This window comes from Euleptes europaea, chromosome 15 (assembly GCF_029931775.1).
Source record: "Euleptes europaea isolate rEulEur1 chromosome 15, rEulEur1.hap1, whole genome shotgun sequence".
Classification (NCBI taxonomy): Eukaryota; Metazoa; Chordata; class Lepidosauria; order Squamata; family Sphaerodactylidae; genus Euleptes; species Euleptes europaea.
In genome coordinates, this window is record NC_079326.1 from 51401127 (window position 1) to 51423892 (window position 22766).

The window sequence follows — 22766 nt, forward strand, 5'->3', positions numbered from 1 at the left end:
AGGCAGCCATCACCACATCCTGGGGCAGGGAGTTCCACGATTTAACTATGCGTTGTGTGAAAAAATACTTCCATTTATCAGTTTTGAATCTCTCACCCTCCAGCTTCAGCAGATGACCCTGCATTCTAGTATTATGAGAGAGGGAGAAAAGCTTCTCCCTGTCCACTCTCTCCAAACCATGCATAATTTTATAGGCCTCTGTCATGTCTCCCCTTAGCCGCCTTCTTTCCAAGCAAAACAGCCCTAAGTGTTTTAACCGCTCCTCATAGGGCAGTTGATCTAGGCCTGATCATTTTGGTTGCTCTTTTCTGGTAGCATACATAGGGTCCTCTCTCAGTTTTATCCTCCTGTGGGACATGTTTGAGAGAGAATGTCTGGCCCAAGTCCACTTGGTGAACTATGTGGTAGAATTGGGATGCCTGCACTTGTGGTAATTGGCAGATTCATAAAAATGGTAGAACAAGAACTACTCTGCTTATGTGTGCTCTAGTGCAGTGGTTCTCAACCTGGGGCCATATGCCCCCCCGGGGGGCCCAGGATATTCCAAGGGGGCCACAGGTGAAAATTGCATAAATGGGGGGCCACGGCACGAGACTAGGGGGGCACAGAGGGAAGTGAGAAGTGAAGAAAACAGAGAAGCGACCGAGAAAAGAAAACAGAAAAGAAAACAGAAAACTGAGAAGTGAAGAAAATAGAAAACAGAGAAGTAGAGTAAACAGAGAAGTGACTGTGCTTCCCAGTGGATAGATCGCCATGCGCACTCTGCAGCAACAGCGCTTCCGCTTCCTTCTCCCTCCTACTTCTGCACTCCACCGCTGCTCGCACCAAGCTGTCCGCATCTCGTTTGTCGCGGGCAAGGTGCGTGGCTGCAGCAGTGTCAGTGTTCGGGGTCCTGTTTTTTCATGCTGTATCTTCATTGCACTTCTGTACATCGTTTGCGACTGTGGATTTTTGTATCGCTGTAATCTTGTGCAACGGTGGTAGAGGCTTTGTTCTCCCTTGTATGTGAACATTGTTGTTTACTAGCGTGTTGTATTCCCTTTTTGTGGGGTATTTTTTGTAAATTTCAGTTTCCAAATAAGAACTGCATGTGTGCATTTTGTGTGGCTGTTTATTCTTCCTTGTTCCTTGGCTATTTACAAACAAAACATTTAAATAGATACCTACCGTAGGACAGGGGGGCCACAGGAAGGAAACAAGGTTGGAAGGGGGCCACGGTCAGAAAAAGGTTGAGAACCACTGCTCTAGTGTATAGGATTGGGTTCTTGGGATACTGAAGAATTCTGCAATGTTCCATTGAACCAGTTAGTTTGGGGATAGTGATACAGCTGTGATTTGAAAAATTTGCCTTTGTTCCCATATCCTTTATTGTGACGTAAATATACATTTTGGATCCTGCTCTTAGTTTACAACTTAGACATATATATTTTAGTATCCCAGCAAAACTGGAAGAATATATAAAAACAGATAAATATAAGGCTTTGCACATAGCTAATTTCCACAATGTGTTTTGTGGCTCTTTCAGACTTCCTGCTAAATTATATCATTTTGGTCCAAAGTTGAGCTTAGAACTGCGCGCGCTCCTCCAGTACATAAAAGGGGAGGAGTCTGGACGCCTTCAGCAATTTGTTTGCCTGCATCCAAGTTTTGCAAGAGCTGGTTGTAGCAGATATATTTGTTTTCTTTTTTTAGTTCATGCCTCTGCTGCTGTTATCCTTCCAATCGTACTAGAATTTGAGATTGCTGCCTAAATCTGATTAAGCGAGTGCCTTGTTTTCCATGCGATGTACTCAAATGCGGGTGCATGAGTGATTGCTGAGACACTATTAGGTAATATCACTGCTCCCCCCCCACCACCGCTCAAGGCTCTTAGTCATGCAGCGAGGCTCACAACCTCATCAATTTTCCTCTGACCAACTATCTTCCTACCGATAAAGGATATTAATTTGAACAGCAAATGCACGGAGTGGGAAGATGCCGCTGTTGGGGAGGGGCTGTGGCTCAGTGGTAGAGCATCTGCTTGCCATGCAGAAGGTCCCAGGTTCAATCCCCCACCGCCATCTCCAGTTAAATGGACTAGGCAGGTAGGTGATGTGAAAGACCTCTGCCTGAGACCCTGGAGAGCCGCTGCGGGTCTGAGTAGACAATACTGACTTTGATGGACCGAGGGTCTGATTCTGTATAAGGCAGTTTCATGTGTTCATGGAGAGGGGCTGTGGCTCAGTGGTGGAGCATCTGCTTGGCATGCAGAAGGTCCCAGGTTCAATCCCTGGCATCTCCAGTTAGAGGGACTAGGCAAGAAGGTGATGTGAAAGACCTCTGCCTGAAACCCTGGAGAGCCACTGCCTGTCTGAGTAGACATTACTGACTGATGGACCAAGGGTCTGATCCAGTATAAGGCAGCTTCATGTGTTCATGTTACCTCTTTAGAATTCTCATCTGTACAAGTTTTAGAATTGGAGGTGCATGTGTGCCTAAGAGGGTGTACAGTTGTTCGATGGCACATATTCATCTTGGATCCTCACAGCCAAGGTGCAGTATGTAATAGCTATAGATTTTCTGTCCCCTGCCTTTTTCTTGGTGAATAAGGATCTGCTCTCTTGGAGAAAAAAGGAAGCTGCAAAAGATTTCCTGTTTTGCATTTGTTTTCCCCTTGACAAAGGGAATGTTTAAGAGCTGCTGATTAGATTAGATCAGTTTACAAACTGTTGCTATCAGTACTATTCTGCACTGCTCAGATTTGTAGACTAACAGTGCAATCCTAAAGAGAGTTGGTCCAGTCTAAGTCCATTAATTTCAGTGGGTTTAGACGGGAGTAACTCTGCATAAGATTGCTCTGTAAGCGTTGTTTTTCTGTTATGTTGCTATGGTTATTTCTAACCTTGCACATTTTTTGAGCCAAATTACAAAGAAATGTATAACTATTTAGTAATTTATACCCCGCTTTTCTGCTGCCTCTGGAAACTTAATGCATCTTACAAAATAAATGCGAAAAACACACTGACAAAACCATGTGCAGCTTGATGTTCCACCACCCTTGGCTGCTGTTGATTTCCTTAGTTTGGCTTATTTGGTGCCATAGGCATATTGGTTTCATCTTGCCTTTGGCAGTGTAGTAAAACATCTTGCAGATCTGGTTGGCCAGACAACAGCAGAGGAACTATGGCTTACTACAGCAGTGGTCTAGTGTAAAAAGTGTGCCTGAGACCAAGCCCTATGAGGAAAGGCTGAGGGAGCTGGGAATGTCTGGATATAAGTTTTTCTTTGGACTAGTGTAATGAAATTCATTCTGTGAGCCCCAAATGGGGGGTATAGGCTTGCTTTTCTTCTAATAACAGCCCTCTTGTGCCACATGACAAATCTGTGAAGCACCCATCAGACCCGTCTACTAGGTAACCTTTGGTTGCTTGTAATAGGATTGAATCCAAAATGTTTCATAATGACTTATAGGCTAATTTGTCATTTGCTTACCTTCTGGTGTTTATGTTTTTTAGGCTATGAAGTATGTTTGAGTAATCTCTCAGTTCACATTTAATTTCTGTTTAACAAGAAGAAGACTATCACTCTGTTTGAACGTGAACTGTTACCTGATGGTTTCCAAAACAAAATAAATAAGGAGCATTACATTGGAAAAAGTAACTAAACTATTTTTTTATTTGAACAGTGACAGAGCACAATAATTCTTCCACAAGAACGAAAGGATCTCCCATTAAATAATTTTGAAGGGACTGTTTAATTTCCAAACACCATACTTCTGTAGAGGTATTGAACATGACCGCATGTCCCTCCCCTGGATTTTTTTGTTGCCTTTTACTTCATAAAGTGGTATGGAATTTTAATAGCCTTTATGTATCAAGTAAGCTAGTTATGAGAAGAAAACCACCTCATACTGAGGGTGCAAGGAGAACATTCTCCAGTGATATATGATGGGTGCAGTAATTGAGTACTTTTTTTTTTTTTTTGCAGGGATATTAAAGCAGTTCATTGCATTTTTGTGCAGACACATAACATTTATAGGATAATAGGGTACTTAGCGTAGAAATAAATGAATTTGTTTTTTTCCGTCGCACCTTATGTTTGAATGTGTGACGGCTCAGAAGCCACAAGGATTATAATCTTGTGCTCATTTGTTCAGAAGAAGAGACCTTGAACTGGAAGAATTTTAATTGGTTTGAGGCTGTGGATTTCTTTGCTGAAGAAAGTCTTGCATTTGCAGGGATTTCCTTTCCTGGTTTTTTTTTTTTTTTAATCAGTCCCATTAGTCAGTACATTTTAGCTGGAAGTATAATTTATTAGAAGGAAAGGCCTCAAAGACTTAAGTCTTTACATTACTGTGCTGTATATCCTACTATACTCTCATTATGCTCTCACTTGCAGCCTTTATTGCTTAACTCCCAATGTGCGTGGTGCAGATATTGGACATCTGCTTTGGCTTCTTCAGAAAGAGCAACATAGCAATAAATACCTGGTAATAAAAAGTTGATATGCAACACTGCAATATAATGTACCATAGCTGAACTTGCTGTTTTTGTCTGTATACCCCACTGGAGTCTAACTGATGCAGGAGTCTGGAAAGTACTGTATGGGTGTCCTGTGTAATTATAGGTAAAGGTCAAAATATAAACAGGGTAAAATAGTTCTGACACCAAATTTTAAGATCAGATACGTTATTGAATGTTTATCCAGGTAGAGAGCTGTGTAATTACCTACTGATTAAGTTAAACATTAAATTGTGTTGCTTGTGTAAGTTTTATGTGTGCCTGTTTAAACATAATTAACCTGTAAATATCAGCAGCCATGTCTTTTAGACCAAGTATCTGTCTGTAAGAGTTACATCGGCATCATGGGATCTGAGCATTGCGATCATTTTCTTAAGATGTTGTCTTGAATGTTGGATTCTCATGAAAGTGGGATTAACCCAAAAAAGGGGTGTGTGCATGTTGTACCTTAAACTAAAGGGGTTGTAAGAACGAAGCCACCTCTGCACCAAGCCCTTAGTGACAAAGGACCAAGCAATAGGGAGAGTATGTAAATGCTTACAGAATACGGTAAGTTGTTTGGGCTGAAAAATGCTCACACTAAAGTTAATTGAGACATCTGTGCTGACTCAGAAGGGCAGTTGGGCCTTGGGAGTGGTTTAAGGTTGTGTTTTTTTTAAAGCGGCAGACTCTAATCTGGAGAACTGACTTTGATTCCCCACTTCTCCATATGAGCAGCAGCTAATCTGGACAACCCCAATGGATTCCCCACTCCTCCACATGAAGCCTGCTGGGCGACCTTGGGGCAGTCACAGTCCTCTCCGAACTCTCTCAGCCTCACCTACTTCACAAGGTGCCTGCTGGGGAGGGGGGAAGGAAAGGCGATTGTAAACCATTTTGAGACTCCTTACGATAGAGAAATGCGGGGTGTAAAAACCAACTCTTCTTCACTCCATAGAGAGTTACAGCTGAAACACTTCAGTTAACAGATGAATTGAATGGCTTGTTTAAGTTCCTAAGATCCACCCCATGAGGTTGAAAGGGTAGGCTTCTCTGTGGCAGGAGGCCTTTTTTTGTTTGTTTCTTTGCCGGTGGACGCTCTGCAGGAGAGGAGGGGGAGTTGGCTGTGGATGCTAGCTGCCCTCGCTCAGCAAATTGGCTGGCAGTCTAGCTAGGTTACTTATTTAGCAGCTAGAACTTCCTTATTTTTTTATGTGCCTGTTGTGGTTTGAGAGTTTGTCCTTTGCTCTCTCTAATTAATAACCTTATTTGGTTTTACTAAACAGAAGTGTGGGACTTGAGTTTATACGTGATTTCACCCCAGAAACGAACCCTAAGGTTTGGGTAGTGTGGCCTGTTTGTCAGGGAAGCTACCGGCCTTGAACAAATAGGTCAGCGCCCCTCTGATTTGTCCGGGACGGCTGAGATCATCACTCCCAACTGGGCTCAAGGGGAGGCTTGAACCTTACAGATGTATTGAGCCATAAGCTTTTATTTGACAGAATACCTCGCTTATCTAATAATGAAATGCATCCTCAGCTGGCAAGGGTATTTTCTTGCATTTCATTGCCATTTGACATTTGCGGTTTACGTTTATTCCCCTGTTATGACCGTCCCTGTCTATGTGTATACAGGTTGAGTATCCCTTATCCGGACCAGAAGTGGTCCGTATTTTGGATCTTTCCGTATTTTGGAATATTTACATATAAATAATGAGAGATCTTGGGGATGGGACCCAAGTCTCAACACAAAATTCATTTATGCTTTATGCATGTTTTATATACACCTTATTCACATAGTCTGAATATAATTTTAAACAATATTTTAAATAATTTTGTGTACATTGAACCATCAGAAAGGAAATTGGCGAGCTGCTGAGGGCCTGTGAGTAATGCCTGCATGACGGCTCAAAAAGGCTGTTTTTTGGGTCAGTCCGGATAAGGGATACTCAACCTGTATGCACAAACATCACATTTCATTACACGTACAGGCATGATCACAGAACAAAATTGTAAACAGTGAGGTCAAACAGCAGAGAAATGCAAGAGGATGCTCAGTCCGCTGAGGATTCATTTCATGCATCTGATTAAAAGGGCTCTTGTCCACAAAAGCTTATGTCACAGATCTTCAGTCTTGAGGTGCCACAAGACACTTCTTTTGCTTGGCAATGGATTAACATGGCTGCCCTTCATGGCTTCCCTTATAGATCTTGGCAAATTGACATTCTTTAGAAGAAGAATAGGAGTTTTATATGCTGACTTTCTCTACCACTTAAGGGAGACTCAAACCAGCTTACAATCACCTTCCCTTCCCCACAACAGACACCCTGTGGGGTAGGTGAGGCTGAGAGAGCTTGACTTCCCCAAGGTCACCCAGCTGGCTTTGTGTGTAGGAGTGGGGAAACAAAACCAGTTCACCAGATTAGCGTCTGACGCTCATGTGGAGGAGTGGGGAATCAAACCTGGTTCTCCAGATCAGAGTCCACCGCTCCAAACCACTGCTCGTAACCACTACACCACACTGGCTCCCTTTAGCTGGGAAGTATTACTTAAAATACGTATTTTTGATGATTTATTTAGAGGGAGAGTTTGGGGTTTCAAAGGTCTTCAAAGAAATACCTGCTTCAGCTGATTTACAGTAAAAAATGGTTGCACTTTAAAAGGGAAAGCTGTTAACAAGGAGTGCTAGCAATCACTAAAATAATTAATCAGTCTTTATTTGTTACGATCATAGATCAGTCAAAATTGGCACACAGAGAGAGTCATCAGCACATCTATATACAGTAAATTTTTGGAGCTATATAATGGGCTTATGTGAACAGGGCAGGCATACCGGTAGTTAATAAAGTTTGCAAAGCTAGAGTTTGTGGTACTGGCTTCTCAGAACTGTCTTTAAGTGTAGTCATAGGTCTAACCACAAAATCTGCATGGGGGCCACAGTAGAGTAATATTGTCTCTGCAGATTGCATAGAGTCAATTAGTTTGTTATATCTTTTGCTTCTGTCTATTCACAGTCACCTGGGGCCAAGTATTGCCCTCCCATTTATCGATCTCCTACTCCTGTAGCTGCTATCCGTCTACTTGCTGCTTTCCGCCTCTTAACCTCATTTACCCCCAATTATTTATGTATTACATTATATTGCCAATCTTCAGACACTTGTGAACTCAAAGTGATTTATATAAAATCAACCATCACAGACATATGGACCAAAGACTTATAAAACTCCTGAGTACATATCACAAATTAAAATCTCCTAAAAACATCCCCAGCCAAAATCCAAAAGATAGAAGTCTGCTGGAAATGAGGTCCACTGGACCAGTCTGGCTTTTCACAGCTGTCCGCTTCTGGGTTGGAGGCTAGCCTTTTCTCCTTCGTGGCCACTGTATTGGGCTGTATCTATTACCCTCAAAAGGGCAGCTGTTGGTAAGTTTTTGGCAGAGGCGCAGACATCCCTCCACAGGCTCTCCTTCCGCTGGCAGCACGCAAACAATAGGCTGTGTTATGTTCTGATGTCTTGATCCTGTGGCTGGGTTGGTACATTTGTAGGCAACTGGCAGTGAGGCGAAGACCAGGAGGCCTTTGGCTCTTTCTGTCTGGTAAGCTCTGGTTTTTTCAGAAGTACCTGGAAAGGAGAAGGGTAAATGCTCAGGCAGCTCTTCTCCAGCTGACTCATGTCCCTAAATTAAAAAAAAAAAACAACCTCAAAGTGACCAAATTTATTTATTTATTTCAATTTATTTATTTATTTCAATTTATTTCAAGCATTGCTGCCAAGAACTACTAAACTGACAGCTCTGCTCAGTCTTCTTTTAAAGCAGGGGTGGGGAACGTCAGGCCCGGGGGCCGTATAAGGCCCGCGGAATCATTTGGGCTGGCCCTTCATGGGTCTTGGCACATCTCTAGCTCAGAAGGATGTAAAACTGGTGATCTGCCCCCTCCCGCAGACAGGAATAGCCTCTATTCAAGGCAGATGTGAGGATGTTTTGCCAAGAAAAGGAACCTTTTCCCCCCTTGCAGAAGAGTCATTAGCTATGGAGCTGCTAGGACCACCCAAGAAACTGTGTTAACCCTTTCCCACCCAGACCATGGAGAAACGTATTCGCTCTGTACTACAAGAGGGTTGGGGGCGGAAGTGGTGACAATGGAGGGGTTAAAGGGGACAGGGCCAGAATGCTCGGGGGGGGGGGGTTGAGTTCTTAGCCAGTGTGTCCTCATTTCATCCCTGCAGGCGGTGGTAGCAGGAGCCAGCTGTAGAATTCGGCCCTGACCAGGCAGAGCAGGAGCAACTCCGGTGCGTGTCTGGACAGCTACACCCGGCTGGTGCAACAGACCATCCTGTGCCACCAGCTGGATCCTGCCTACTTGCCCGCGCAGGGGGGGTCATCTGGAGCAGCTGCCTGCTTGGGGCTTGGTCGGCTAATTTTTAAGTTGATAACTTTGTATGGCCAGCGAATGATGTTATAAATATCCAAATGGCCCTTGGTGGAAAAAAGGTTCCCCACCCCTGTTTTAAAGGATTAGAATCATAGAGTTAGAAGGGGCCATACAGGCCACCAAGTCCACCCCCCTGTTCAATGCAGGATCAGCCTAGAAGAAGAAGTTGGTTTTTATATGCCGACTTTCTCTACCACTTAAGGAAGAATCAAACCGGTTTACAATCACCTTCCCTTCCCCTCCCCACAACAGACAACCTGTGAGGTAGGTGGGGCTGAGAGAGTGTGACTAGGCCAAGGTCACCCAGCTGGCTTTGTGTGTAGGAGTGGGGAAACAAATCCAGTTCACCAGATGAGCCTCCGCTGCTCATGTAGAGGAGTGGGGAATCAAACCCGGTTCTCCAGATCACAGCCCACTGCTTTAAACCACTGCTCTTAACCACTACACCATGCTGGCTCTCCTAGAGCATTCCTGACAAGTGTTCGTCCAGCCGCTGCTTGAAAACTGCCTGAGGATTAGGTAGAGTTCAGACTTAGCTGTTCAAGAGAGGACATGTTGAGCCTTCTGAAGTCCAGTAAGTGCTGAATTGGTAAGGTTTGCTTCATTGTGTGGTGGTCATAGCTTCTTTTGTGATGTGAGGACCTTGTAGAGTAACTCCAGAGCCAAAGAGACAGAATCCTGGGGTAGTGGTTCTAATAATGGTTGTAATAACGCTGAGAAGGAGCTAGAATTATCAGTCGTCCTTCTGTAGCACCCTGCTATACAATTGCCTCTCCCCTATAGTTATTTCCCCTCATTTTTCTTTGCTGTTCCCAGTTGGCCCCACTGCCCCAGTCCTGGCTGCCATGTGCCATGCATATGCAGGGTGAAAGGAGGTCTGCAGAAGCTCTCTCTCCTTCAGACATGTTCCCTCTGGACAGACGGGGGGGAGGGGCGGCAAAGAACAGGACGGGGCGACAGGGGAGACTTGTGGAGCACAAAGAAAGGGGAAGGGCACCACAAAAGGCATAGTAATAGATTAGAATTCACAAAGAATGAAACAAGGAAAAGTGAAAGTAAAAAGAACAAGAGAAGTAGCTATGGAGCTGATTCCTAAACCTGCTTCTCCCACGGAGGCCAGAGGAGAACTGGAGTTCAGAGGGCGATCTTAGCCCAGGGGAGAGGAAGTAAAGTTTTAGATCCTGCCTCTCCCTGAGCATAGGAAGGTAAACACCCGCTGCTGAAGATGTCCTCTGAGCTCAGTGGGAGAAAGAGGGCTGCACACTTAGCTGAGTAGAGTGGCAGGATACTACCCATATTGTATGCTTTTTTGTTGTGGAAATCCTTAGCATAAAGTCTAGTGAACCTTTAGTGCCTCTAGGCAGCAAAGAATTCTTACTACTTCTTAACCTTTTTAAAAAACTCTCATCCTGAACAAACTTCACAGATCAGGATACTCTGGCAGAGAAGTGAAAATAGTACTCCCTGTGTATTTTGGCTGGGATCCAAAGAGTTACTTTAGGTTCATTCAAGGGCTTTTAAGTATGCCCAGCGGATTATTTTTCTTTGGAACAGTTTACCACCATGACACATTAGAAAACTGCAGTTTGCGCTCCACTTCTAAAGCAGTTTGGCACGTACTATGTGAGGCTGGTATTCAACACCACCAACTGGCCACACCATCAACTTGTCTATGGTTTGATATGATGCCGGAATGGATGCGTAGATGGCAGAACCAGAAAGCATTCACCCGATGGTGCGGGAGAAAACGTCTCTACCCTCTTTCAATCTCTACTAGTCACCTGCTCAATTTCCTCCATGATGGTTTGTCACAGGGTCTAAAAGCTTCCACTCTTCAGAGACAGGTGTTATATATTGCTACTGTCGTTCCTCATTTGGATGGATATATTACCACCAGACATCCTCACGTAGTCACCTTTTTTAAGGGAGTGTCTGAGGTTTCACCTACAGTCCATAGGTTTCCCACCTGGCCCCTACACATTGTGCTACAGGCTCTTATGCAACCGTCTTACAAACCTCTAAGGGAGTCCTCACTGAACTGTCTCAGAATGAAGGTGATTTTTTCTAACGGCAGTGACTTCTGCTAGAAGAATTTTGGAATTGGCATCACTGTTTTCCAGGGAAAGCTTGTTCGTGTTGCACGACAACAAAGTTGTCTTACTTACGGACCCTTCTTTCTTGCCTAAAGTGAACTCTTTTCCATAGGCAACAGGAATTACACTTTCCATCCTTTTGCCCCCATCCGTCTCATCCAAGAGAAAAGAGTTGGCACACCCTGGACCTACGTAGGGCCCTACGGATCTACCTCAAAAGGACAGAACCCTTCTGTCGTTTTGAGTTTCTCTTCATCTCTGTATCTCCTCCGAATAAGGGATGCGAGATGTCAAAGACTTCTATTAGCAAATGTATAAATCAGGGCATTCAGGTGGGTTATCAACTCAGCATCATTCCAATGCCACCTGGCATTACTGCTCATTCTGTCCGCAGTGTGGCCACCTTGGCAGCCCTCAATAGACAGGCCTCGATTGAAGAAATTTGCAAGGCAACAATCTGGTCCAGTCCTTCCACCTTGTGAAGCATTACAAGATAAACGTCTATTCATCATCAGATGCTGCTTTTGGCAGGCGAGTCCTACAGAGCGTTTCCACAGGTGAAAAATAAGTTCCCTCCCAGCGGATTCCAGCTTTTGAAGAATCCGCTGCTGAAGATGTCCTCCGAGCTCAGTGGGAGAACGGAACCTTGGCTTACCTGTGAAGGTTCCTTCTACACTGAGGGAGGAGGACATCTTGCCCGTCCAAAGTGAAGAAATCTGTAGGAACATAAGATGCAAAATAAGATGAACAGGTCACTTTTTCATTAAACAAACAAGCAAACAAATCAATTTTTTGAAAAGGAAAGAAAGAAAAAGAGGAATAGTAATATTTACTGTTTACTTACTTGTCTTCCCATGATTCTGAACCTGAGGTTGTTTATCTGTTACTTATTCTCGTGTTTTGAGTTTAATGTTACAGTGGTTGTTTCCTGTCTTCCTGAATTCTGTTACTACTAATCCTGCTATTGAAGTCGTCTAACTGGAGATCAGAGGGCGGTCCTAGCCCAGGGGACAGGAAGTAAAGTTTTAGATCCTGCCTCTCCCTGAGCATAGGAAGGTAAACACCCGCTGCTGAAGATGTCCTCTGAGCTCAGTGTAGAAGGAACCTTCACAGGTAAGCCAAGGTTCCGATCCTGTGGAGGAGCATTATTTTATACTGGAGGGAGACTCTGCACTTACCTGAGCAGAGGTGGCAGGATACAAGTTTCCCTTCTTGTTTAGCTGCTCTTTCCGTGAGTGAAGCGTCTTATGCATGTGTTTACACTGAAGTCAGTGTTGTTGTTTTGGTGTTTTGAAGTACAGTGTTTTGGTGTTTTGCTTCAAAATTCTTCTATTGCATGTGACAGTGTGATTTTATGCACACTGGTTAGTTGGGTTGCCAACATCCTGGAGTAAAAAATGCACTGCCTCTTTAATAGTGGCTTAGAAAAGTTTCTGTTAAAGGGCAGGACATTTTCAGTGCAACCCTACCCAAAGTTGCTCCATTCTAAGCCAATTAAAATCAGTTGGCTTAGACTGGAGTAATGCTGCATAGGATTGCACAGTTTGTTGGTGGCAGTGGCAAACCCAGTGGTTGGGTAGGCCATATCCAGTGTGGATGTTTGCTTTTGGCTTAGACTTGGAATGGAGCCATTGATTTTCTGTATTTGTGAGAAAGGTTTCATTTAATTTCTGCAAAGTGAAAGCGAGCCAAGAGGAATTGCCCAATCTGGTGGCGGAGGGCAATCTTTGTATACCGAAGTTCATATCCTGACCTCTCCAGTTAAAAGGATCTCTGCCTCGCCCCACCTGGCGGGCTGGGAAAATGGCGGGTTGCAACGCGGCAGGTCTTTCCCTCTTCTCCGGGCCGGCGGGGCGTGAGCTGAAACCTGCACAGAACCAACCATCTCTCCATCCTACTACACTACCTCAGATACTGTTATCTCTTCTGAGACTGTCTTTGTCGTCGAGATTTCCCTCACCTGCAAAAATGGAGCTCAGAACGTTGCCCTCCACGCGGATGTTAATGGAAATCAGTTTCCTGTCACTCGGGTTCAAGATGTCGGCCGCTATCAGGTCTCCTGGAGCATGGAGCACAAGCTGGCCCGCTCTGGCACCTACGAAGGGAAATTCTTTGACGAGGAGTCTTACAGTATCTTGCGCAAGGCTCAGCGCAACAACGAGGACATCTCTGAGATCAAGCCCCTGTTCACTGTCAATGTTGACCATCGAGGAGCCTGGAGCGGACTGTGGGTCTCCACCGAGGTACTGGTGGCCTGCATCGGCCTCCTGGTTTATTACCTGGCTTTCAGTGCCAAGAGCAACATCCAAGCCTGATCCGCTTCAGTAAACTCTTCCTGCCAAAAAAACGGATCTCTGCCTCAAGGCGTGCATGAAACTTCAGAAGAGGTGCTGCCAGTAGGGGGTGAAACAGACTAATGGTCAGATTCAGTATAAGGCAGCTGTATATGTTTGTATACTCTGCCCTTCATTAATGCATGCTTTACGTTGGGTGTAACAAGGTAATATATAATACTTTTGCTGTATAGTTTTGGTGGTCTGAAGAAATTAGTCATTTCCTGTACAGTTGTGTTGTTCAGCTCTGAAGAATAGCTGTAGAGTGTAAACAATAGGCTTCAGTGTATTTAACTATTCAGCAGCGTAGTGAATTATTAAACTAGGATTAAAGAGGGTGGGGAAAACTATTTTTTACCAGGCTCTGTTTTGTATATCTGTTGCAGTGGTATGTTCTGTGAGGAGGTCACACATTGTCAAATAGGTTGTTTCTGATGTGGTTTATTTCCTCCAAGATGTTAAATGCGCGTTGCTTAAAATGGGTTATGGCTTCTAAAATAAGCAATAACACCCACCCCTCTCGATCATTAAAGCTTATGTGAAAGTGATATGTTATTTTTAACTTAATGAGTTGCACCTTGTTAATGAGTGAGATTATTTGTGTGTATGGTGCAAGTGATCTTTTCTGCGCTTCTGTCTGGCACTTAATTGATGCCCGCTGACTTCAACTCCTTGTTTGTCAGCATCTTCTTCCTATAGTTTATTGCTGCAGGCAGAGTTATCAAAACATCCATCCCCAGCCTTTTGAGTCTGCTCTTATTTGGAAAGCAATTTCCACTTAGGAAAAAAAAAAGTAATACCTGAAGGGGTTCTGAGGAAACAAAGTTCAGTCACATTTGATTTTAACTCTGTGGCCTACTAGAAAGAACTGAAAGGCCATTTATGCAGCCAAGGGGAAAACCCAGTGGTCCCCCCCATTCAGGTGTCTTGGTACTTAATTGCCTGATTTTTTTTGGTGGGGGGGAATGCTGTGTCTTTCCCTGGGCTGTTCTTGTCTTCATTTCTATTTGTAGACTCATTTCCCCCCCCCCCCCGGTAAAATGAATATGCTAGACAAATAAAATATTAACAGACTTTTTTCCTGGGTGAGATTCTCTGCTTTGTTTGTTAAAATGCTGCAATGGCTTAGTTAAAAATGAATCCCTGAGATCAGGAGGGAACACAGCTGGGCAGATCCCCCCCATGTCCTCTTAAAGGCATGAAACCCTTTTCCTCCCGTTTGGAGTGCACTGAGCTAGCCTGAAACAAATTGGTTTGGGTGGGGGGGAGGTTTCTGGACTCATCTCTGCTTTGGCTGTAAAATGACCACAGGTTAATTACAAATTCAAGAATCCCTCCGCAGGGCCGGTGACGTATTTCAAAGAACACACTACAGCCAATTACAAAGCAGTGTTGGGGGCGGGGGAGGTACTCAGAAGCTCCGTATTTTGCTGGGGATTAATAATTGAGGGCAAGGTACTCAAGGAAGATCTTCAGGGCAAAAAGGATGAATAACAGGTTTTAGAATTTGGATAAGAAAGCGGAGCAGGGAAGATAACTGGGGAAGGCACTGGCAAACCACCCCATAAACAAAGTCTGCCTAGTAAACGTCGTGATGTGACATCACCCCATGGGTCAGGAATGACCCGGTTCTTACACGGGAACTTTACCTTTTTACATTATGGCACTGTAGTATAAGCCAGTTTATTTTGGGGAGGGGGGGGTAGGAGAGAAATCTTATAAAGTTGCTCTCTGGCTTGCGTAAAACCTAGATTCATTTACCAGCAGTTCACTTGCCTTGTAGTTCTAATAGGAACCACAGTATATTTTAGAAATATGAACCAGCAATTATTTTGCATTTACCTTAAATTTCAGTTTTAGGTTACTTAGTTACTGTACTTTTTCATCTGAAATTGTGTTAGTAGTTTTGAACCATACACAAGTGCTAGATGCACTTCATTACTGAGAGAGACTGGCTGCCATGATTTAATAGGCATTGATTTCCCTTAAGTGATGGAGTTTGAGAGATTGAAGTTATTGAGAAATAGTAATTTTTAGCACTTCTTGTTTCTTACTAAATTTCTCTTGTTTGTAGCTGTCATTTGCTGGATTTGATTCCTACTGCAATTAAAGCATTTGAGCAATTTTAAAGAAAAATAGCAATTTAATTCAGCATTCTACAGGCATAGACAGCATAGCTAGCAAGTTTTTCTGTTTATGCTGTTTTCAGTAGCTGGTACTTGCTCAAAATAAGAAACCAAAAGTTCTGTGCTTTATTTTTTGCTTTTACAGGTTCTCCCCCCATCAAAGGGAGGAAACCAAAGTAAAATAATAGCTCACATTTGTACTAAAGGTGGGAATTTGGTGTTGGCTTAAAGTTCTTTTGGTTTTGGTTGGATAATTTGAAGCCCTGTCATATATAACTGAAATGGAGAGAGGGATTTGGTTGAGGTGTCTGATCATAGAGACTCTGTTCTTCCTAAGTTTCTTTTGTTTTTAGACCTTTCAGCATTATCTAGGACAGTTGACTAATATGTTTTTTTGGTCCTAATTATACCTCAAATGTAATACATGCACTTGTTAAAAAGTTCCAAAAGATATAAAAGGAATTTACGTTCCAGTAAATGTGTTTTAAGATTAAGGTCTCTTTGTGTTACAAGATTCTTTTTCTCTGCTGTCTGTTCCTTTTTGGACTTCAGCTTCTGACTAATATACTGAATAATCATCTTTGGCACAGTTCTGCTTGTTAAAGTTATTTGGGCACTCGTGCCTGCCTCTTTGCCAACGCGAAATATTGCTGCTGTACCCAAGCTAGATTATTCAACGTATGCTTGAAGAAATTACCCTCATTTTGAAATTACTCTGCTCTTTAGAAAAGAAAATTTACACATGTTTGTGTCTTCCCCGGGGAGCTTGGTGGCTACTCCATAGGGTGTTGTGTCATGAGCTATTACCTGGAAAGTGGAAACCTGGGGTTACAGGGGGATTCTCTTTCACAAATGCATCTCCAGGTTCCTGGGGCAATGGACCTTTGCACTATGCTTGAACAATACTTGAGTTTTAATATTTAACATGTAGGAATAGCAGAAGAAAAAGAAGGGAAACATGGAGACTAAGAGCAATTTAAAATACTGAGTTTGGGGGATGACTGGGCTGTGAGCAACTAGGTGGCCTATATAGAGCCAGCAAGGTATTGTGGTTAAAAGCTATGGCTTGGAGCGGTGGACTCTAATCTGGAGAACCAGGTTGGTTTCCCCACTCCTCCACACAAAGCCTTCTGGGTGACCTTGGGCTAGTCACAGTTCTATTAAGAGCTCTCTTAGCCCCACCTACCTCACAGGGTGTCTATTGTGGGGAGGGGAAAGGAAGGTGATTGTAAGCTGGCTTGAGTCTCCCTTAAGTGGTAGAGAAAGTCGGCATGTAAAAACCAACCTTCTTCTTCTGTCTGATTAATGTAGGAAAGCAAGAGTTGTGTGTTGATTTTGGTGGGACATGCACTCCCAAAATGTGAGTATGCAATGTATGGAGGAGGGGTGGTGGTAGAAATACAGCCCAAATTTTGGCCACATTTCTAAACCATTTGTCTTGGTAGGCCTTGGTTCCTAATGCAGCTGAAGGGATGAACTTTTAGCTTTGAAAAGGGTTGGGAGAGCTTTTGTCTTATTAAACAGGAATAAATCTCGGAAGGCACATGTGAAAATAAAGTTTTCAAAGTCACTTTCCGATTTATGTGATGTAATCACTGTTAATGCCTTGGCTGTGGAAGAGCTGATCCTATTTTGTAGGAGCTGACGAAAGATGGATTTGAAGTCTGTCTCATTCTACGTTGGTTGGCTTTACCACACAATTGCCAATGGTAGTTTTTCAGGTTTAGTGTAGGAGGATGTTGTTTCTAGGGAAACCGGTGGGAGCATGCGAAAAGATAAGGAAACATGTTCTCGAATGGAGTACTTCAGCGCGATATGTGGATCACGGTGAGCTGGTTTTAGAGCGATTGTGTGTATTGCTCTGCCTTCTACACCTGCATCCTGCTTCTCTTTGTTTTTTTAAAATATACATGCCTTAGAACAGCGGGCTGTATTCTGTCAAGCATTTATTATACTAAATATGGACACATTTTAAGATAATGTCTTTTAATCTGGATAGACATTTTGCTGTGATGGGGCTGTTAACACATTTCGTTTTTTGACTCTGCTGCAGATAGATCTCTGATTCTTCCTGTTTGCGATTCTGCATTGGAATCAGTCACCACTGCATTTTGCATGCTTTTGGTGGCTAAGCAAACGTGGAATAGAATTGCAGATGGTTGTGTGCTGCTATCATACTACATTTGTGAAAGAAGGATGAAAGTATTAACTGTCTACTGCAAACTGTTGTGCTGGCCTCTGCTGTGGGATACTGAAAGCCAGAGCGGTCTTTCCTTTTGCCCTGTTTTGAATGCAGAACTGTAATGAGATGGAGAGTATGTGGTGGGGCAAGGGGGAGAGATTATTTTTAAATCTGCTGCTAGCTGTGGCTTTCTCCGATGTAATAGTGCAGTAGAGTGATCATTTATCGATCTAAAGCCAGCCGCTCAAGAGTTCTGTGAAAAGAAGAAGAGTTGGTTTTTATATGCCGACTTTCTCTACCACTTAAGGAAGAATCAGTCACTTTCCCTTTCCCTCCCCACAGCAGACACCCTGTGAAGTAGGTGGGGCTGAGAGAGCTGTGACTAGCCCATAAATCAACCAGCTGGCTTCATGTGTAGGAGTGGGGAAACAAATCCAGTTCACCAGATTAGCCTCCGCCACTCGTGTGGAAGAGAGAGGAATCAAACCCAGTTCTCCAGGTCAGAGTCCACCATGCTGGCTCTTTAGGTGGATTACATTTCTTTAAGGTCCTCTGGTTTTTACTACCTCATGTCCAACGCCATTAATAGTTCTCAAATGGTTGGATTAACAAGATTATTCATATAGTACCATTAATGTACGTGGTGCTTTACTGTGTAACTTAATTTTTGTTACCATGAGGTGTTTATAATTTCAATTTAAACAGTAGGGAGAAAACAGAAGGAGAGGAGATGAACGTGGTAATGATGTAAGCCATGCAGTACAATGTATGTATATTTTATTTTGTAAATCGCCTGATGCTGATCCCTGGCCTCCGGTTTTACCAGAGACCGTCTTTCTTTTAATTAAGCAAATGCGACCAGGTAAGGCACCAGGAACAGACTTTATACCAGTTGTTCTTTTGAAAGCTAACTCACAATAGTGGAGTAAGCTGTTGGCTCCTGTTTTTACTCAAATTAATAACTGAGGAATCATACCTCCATCTTGGATGTATGCAGTCCCTATATATTAAAAAAGGGCCTAAATCTGATCCTGCGAATTACCACCCAATAAGTAACTGGTGGGCCGCTGTGTGAGGCAGGATGCTGGACTAGATGGACCACTGGTCTGATTCAGCAGGGCGCTTCTGTTCTTATGTTGCTCCGGTGCCTTACTGAAGAAATCTGGATCTTATGCATAATATTGTCGAAGGCTTTCACAGTCAGAGTTCATCGGTTCTTGTAGGCTATCTGGGCTATGTGACCGTGGTCTTGGTATTTTCTTTCCTGACGTTTCGCCAGCAGCTGTGGCAGGCATCTTCAGAGGAGTAACACTGAAGGACAGTGTCTCTCAGTGTCAAGTGTGTAGGAAGAGTATTATATAGTCAGAAGGGGGTTGGGTTTGAGCTGAGTTATTGTCCTGCAAAGTATTAAAGGTAATGTGCTAATCATTGTCCTGTAAGTATCAAGATAATGTGCTAATGAGTCGTGAAAACCTCCAGACTAACAAAGACAACAGTCCACAATAGCCATGCGGAATAGCTTTGGATTCCACATGTTAACAGATCACTTCAGGATACAATGGTTCCACATTAACATACCACACCCTCATTAGCACATTATCTTGATACTTACAGGACAATGATTAGCACGTTACCTTTAATACTTTGCAGGACAATGACTCAGCTCAAACCCAACCCCCTTCTGACTATATATTACTCTTCCTACACACTTGACACTGAGAGACGCTGTCCTTCAGTGTTACTCCTCTGAAGATGCCTGCCACAGCTGCTGGCGAAACGTCAGGAAAGAAAATACCAAGACCACCGTCACACAGCCCGGATAGCCTACAAGAACTTATGCATAATGTTCAGTTACTTTTACTCACAGCCGTGTCGCTGTTTTGGATAGCAGTGGGGGTGGGTGGCAGTGTGAGATAGTTCTCCTGCGGCATGGGAAAAACTGTCATCTCTAAAGTCTAGACAGCTGTCTTGTGGGTGACGGTAATTTCTGCTGCTTTGCTAGAAGTTCTTGTTATTCCCAGGTACAAATGGCATTTACTTTTTAACTGAAAAAAAATAGCAGCACTGTTAAATTACAGGTTGCATCTTATAATGTGTGCATGCTTTGGTCTATTATTTCTTTGGTTTTCAAAAAGATAACATTGCTAGCATTCCAACACTGGGTTACGCTGACAAAAGTGATTTTCGCCTACTGTGATTGTATAGTCTGTCCATCAATCTTTTGCTTGAGGTCTGTGGCGATATTTAGAAGGGGCAGGATGGCCCAGGCTAGCCTGATCTTGTCAGATCTCAGATGTTAAGCAGGGTTGGTCCTGGTTAGTACTTGGATGGGAGCCCACCAAGGAAGACCAGGGTTGCTACACAGAGGCAGGCAATGGCACCCCACCTCTTGTTGATCTTTTTCTTAAAAAATCCGATGGGGTCTCCATAAGTCGGTTGCAACTTGACAGCACTTCCCATCACCCCTGCTTTATTCTGCTGTTCCAGGCTGTTGTCAGGTATGCAATTTATCCTTAAGTTAATCTGAAATAATGTTCAGTATGGAAAGCTGCGAATTCGGTTGAATAGACAGATGTGTTACTGCAATCATTTCCATAAAGATTCTTTGATCACACTGCTAAATCTCACCATATGTCCACCATGTATTTTGTTTCATCCCTCCCAGCAATCTGTCTGATGTTGTTAATCTCATGCAGTTCAGCTGCTGTTGAACACCACGGACACAGGATCTTTGAAAATTTCTTTTTTGCATTTAGCAATGACAGTTTCCTATTTCAGTGAAACGATGGCGTTGGTGAAAAATAAACGTAATATACTGTTGGATCAAAGAAATAAGTGTGTGCATTTGGATATTCCCAGTCCAAAAAATATGCCTGAAAAATAGTTTGTTGGATTTTTTTGGAGATATTTGGGTATTTGCATTTTTAGAGATACATATAAATGGGTCTTGAAAAATTCTGGAAATGTTTGGGAGTATGTGGGCATATCGGGGGCTAATGTTTTAAGGCTCCCAGGACTATTTTTCTTCCATTTTACAATGAGTCTGTGTCAGTGTCTTCTTGCCAGGTCTTGGTATTGGCTCGACAGGTTGGTTTGGCTAGGATTCCTAACCAAAACAAACCAATTTGTTTCAATCCTTTCGCCTTTTCACCTTTTTAAAAACTGTGATTCCCCCCCCCCCCATTTATTGACAGAGCTGGCAACTATTTTAAGGACTGACAAATGTATTCCAGATTGGAAAATGGCTGCATCCCTTCGCTACCTCCGTTAGACAACTGACTTAACACAGGTAGAGTGGAACAGTGTGTATGTTCGAATGTTTTGCATCAGCGTCTGCAAGTTAGACAATGAATGTCTTTGGTATCCCAACAGTTTTATTTTGGTGGTTTTACATGATGGAGACTCTCCAACATTTTTTTTCCTGATGAGTCTCTGTGTACACAAAGGGCTGGTTCATGCATGTGTGAACAAGAGCTGGAGTTTCTGTAGGGTATTTTGACTTGTCGCTGAATGGGTGTGGCTTCCACTCCACTAAAAGGCACTGGGGTGTATTCAGTAAAGGGCAAATGGAATGCAGCTTATTGGATGAGGCTTCTTCCTCCAATGCAGTCCCCCACACCACACCCCAAAATGCTGTACCCCCCCCCCCGCAAGGTTCAGGGGATCCCCATAAAAAGCAGTGACTGCAGTATGAGATTTTGTAGCAGGAAGGGATGAGAATCAAAAGAAGCCCCCCTTCTGCCAGCAGAACTACTCTTCCAGCAGTGGAAAAAGAAGCATAGGAGACAGCTGTGTGGGTTAAGTGCCGTCAAGTCGCTTCTGACTCATGGCGACCCTATTAATCAGTGTCCTCCAAAATGTCCTGTCTTTGACAGCCTTGCTCAGATCTTGCAAATTGAGGGCTGTGGCTTCCTTTATTGAGTCAATCCATCTCTTGTGGGGTCTTCCTCTTTTCCTGCTGCTCTCAACTTTTCCTATCATGTTTGTCTTCTCCAGTGACTCTTTTCTTCTCATAATGTAACCAAAATACGATAGCCACAGTTTAGTCATTTTAGCTTCTAGGGTCAGTTCAGGCTTGATTTGATCTATAATCCACTGATTTGTTTTTTTGGCCGTCCACAGTATCTATAACACTCTCCTCCAACACCATATTTCAAAAGAATCTACTTTCTTCCTATCAGCTTTCTTCAATGCCCAGCTTTCTCACCCATACATAGTAATAAGGAATATGATGGCATGAATTAACTTGATCTTGGTGGCCAGTGACACATCCTTACACTTCAGAATCTTTTCTAGCTCTTTCATGGCTGCCCTTCCCAATCTCAATCTCCTTCTGATTTCTTGGCTGCAGTCTCCCTTTTGGTTGATTATGGAGCCAAGGAATAGAAAGTCTTCAACGAGGAGACAGCTAATTGAATTCAATGTGGCAATTTTATCTGTGGTGTTAAATGTATTGTGGCTCATGTAAGCGAATTTGATGGCATAATGGTTAAGTGATGCACATGTATGTGTGAGCTACCAAAATTCAAAACAAATATGGGCCGCTCAGCTGATGGTGATTTCAGTGTCATTCCAAGTGGAATCGGTCTAAAAAGAAGAAAAGCTCACAGGACCTAGGGGACCCCAGTGTCAAGAACCCTAATCCAAGAGATTCTCTTGGGGTGGGTCAGCAAAACACAAACTTACAAAACCCTCTGGTATGAGTCCTCACTCCTCAGTCTTAGTAGCTGCCACCAGCCCCTTTTAACTACCCAAACAGCCAGAAGCTAACGGGCAAACTTCCAAACTACTTGGGATTAAAGTCAAGGAAGTCACCCCTGCAAGATAAACCACTTAGCATGAGTTTCACAAAGCAATTAACCTGGTAGGTGTAGCCACATTGGCCTAGGTGTTGGAATTAGATTGAAGCCACCTGAAGACAAAGCACCACAAGACATAATTAAAGTGATTTATTAAAATTGTGCAAGGATATTTCTAAAAAGAGAGCAGTGAAAAAATTAAAGCTAGATCAAAAGGACTAACTACACAGTAATCACATTAGTTCAGTTTACCAGATGTTACCCTTCCAGCTGAAATCCTCGAGCAGTCAAAGTCCACTCTTTCCAGAGACAGCATGGACA

General features: G+C 43.3%; 2 protein-coding genes across 2 annotated transcripts in view; both read left to right on the forward strand.

The window, feature by feature from the left end:
• HYCC2 (hyccin PI4KA lipid kinase complex subunit 2) overlaps positions 1 to 22766 on the forward strand; it is a 62598-nt gene that overhangs the window by 5433 nt on the left and 34399 nt on the right. Inside the window, exon 2 of the mRNA XM_056861369.1 lies at positions 20841 to 20935. The gene's annotated coding sequence lies outside the window, so the exon portion shown is untranslated. The remainder of the gene's footprint in view (positions 1 to 20840; positions 20936 to 22766) is intronic.
• LOC130487720 (translocon-associated protein subunit delta-like) lies at positions 754 to 13346 on the forward strand. Its single transcript, XM_056861220.1, has 2 exons — positions 754 to 853; positions 12866 to 13346. The coding sequence occupies exons 1-2, from the start codon at positions 754 to 756 to the stop codon at positions 13318 to 13320; spliced, it is 555 nt and encodes a 184-aa protein (XP_056717198.1). The 3' UTR covers positions 13321 to 13346.

Coding starts and splice junctions, on each gene's coding strand:
- LOC130487720 (XM_056861220.1), top strand. CDS start 754: ATGCGCACTCTGCAGCAACAGCGCTTCCGCTTCCTTCTCCCTCCTACT. Junction 854..12,865: donor CCGCATCTCGTTTGTCGCGG/GCAAGGTGCGTG, acceptor GCGGGGCGTGAG/CTGAAACCTGCACAGAACCA.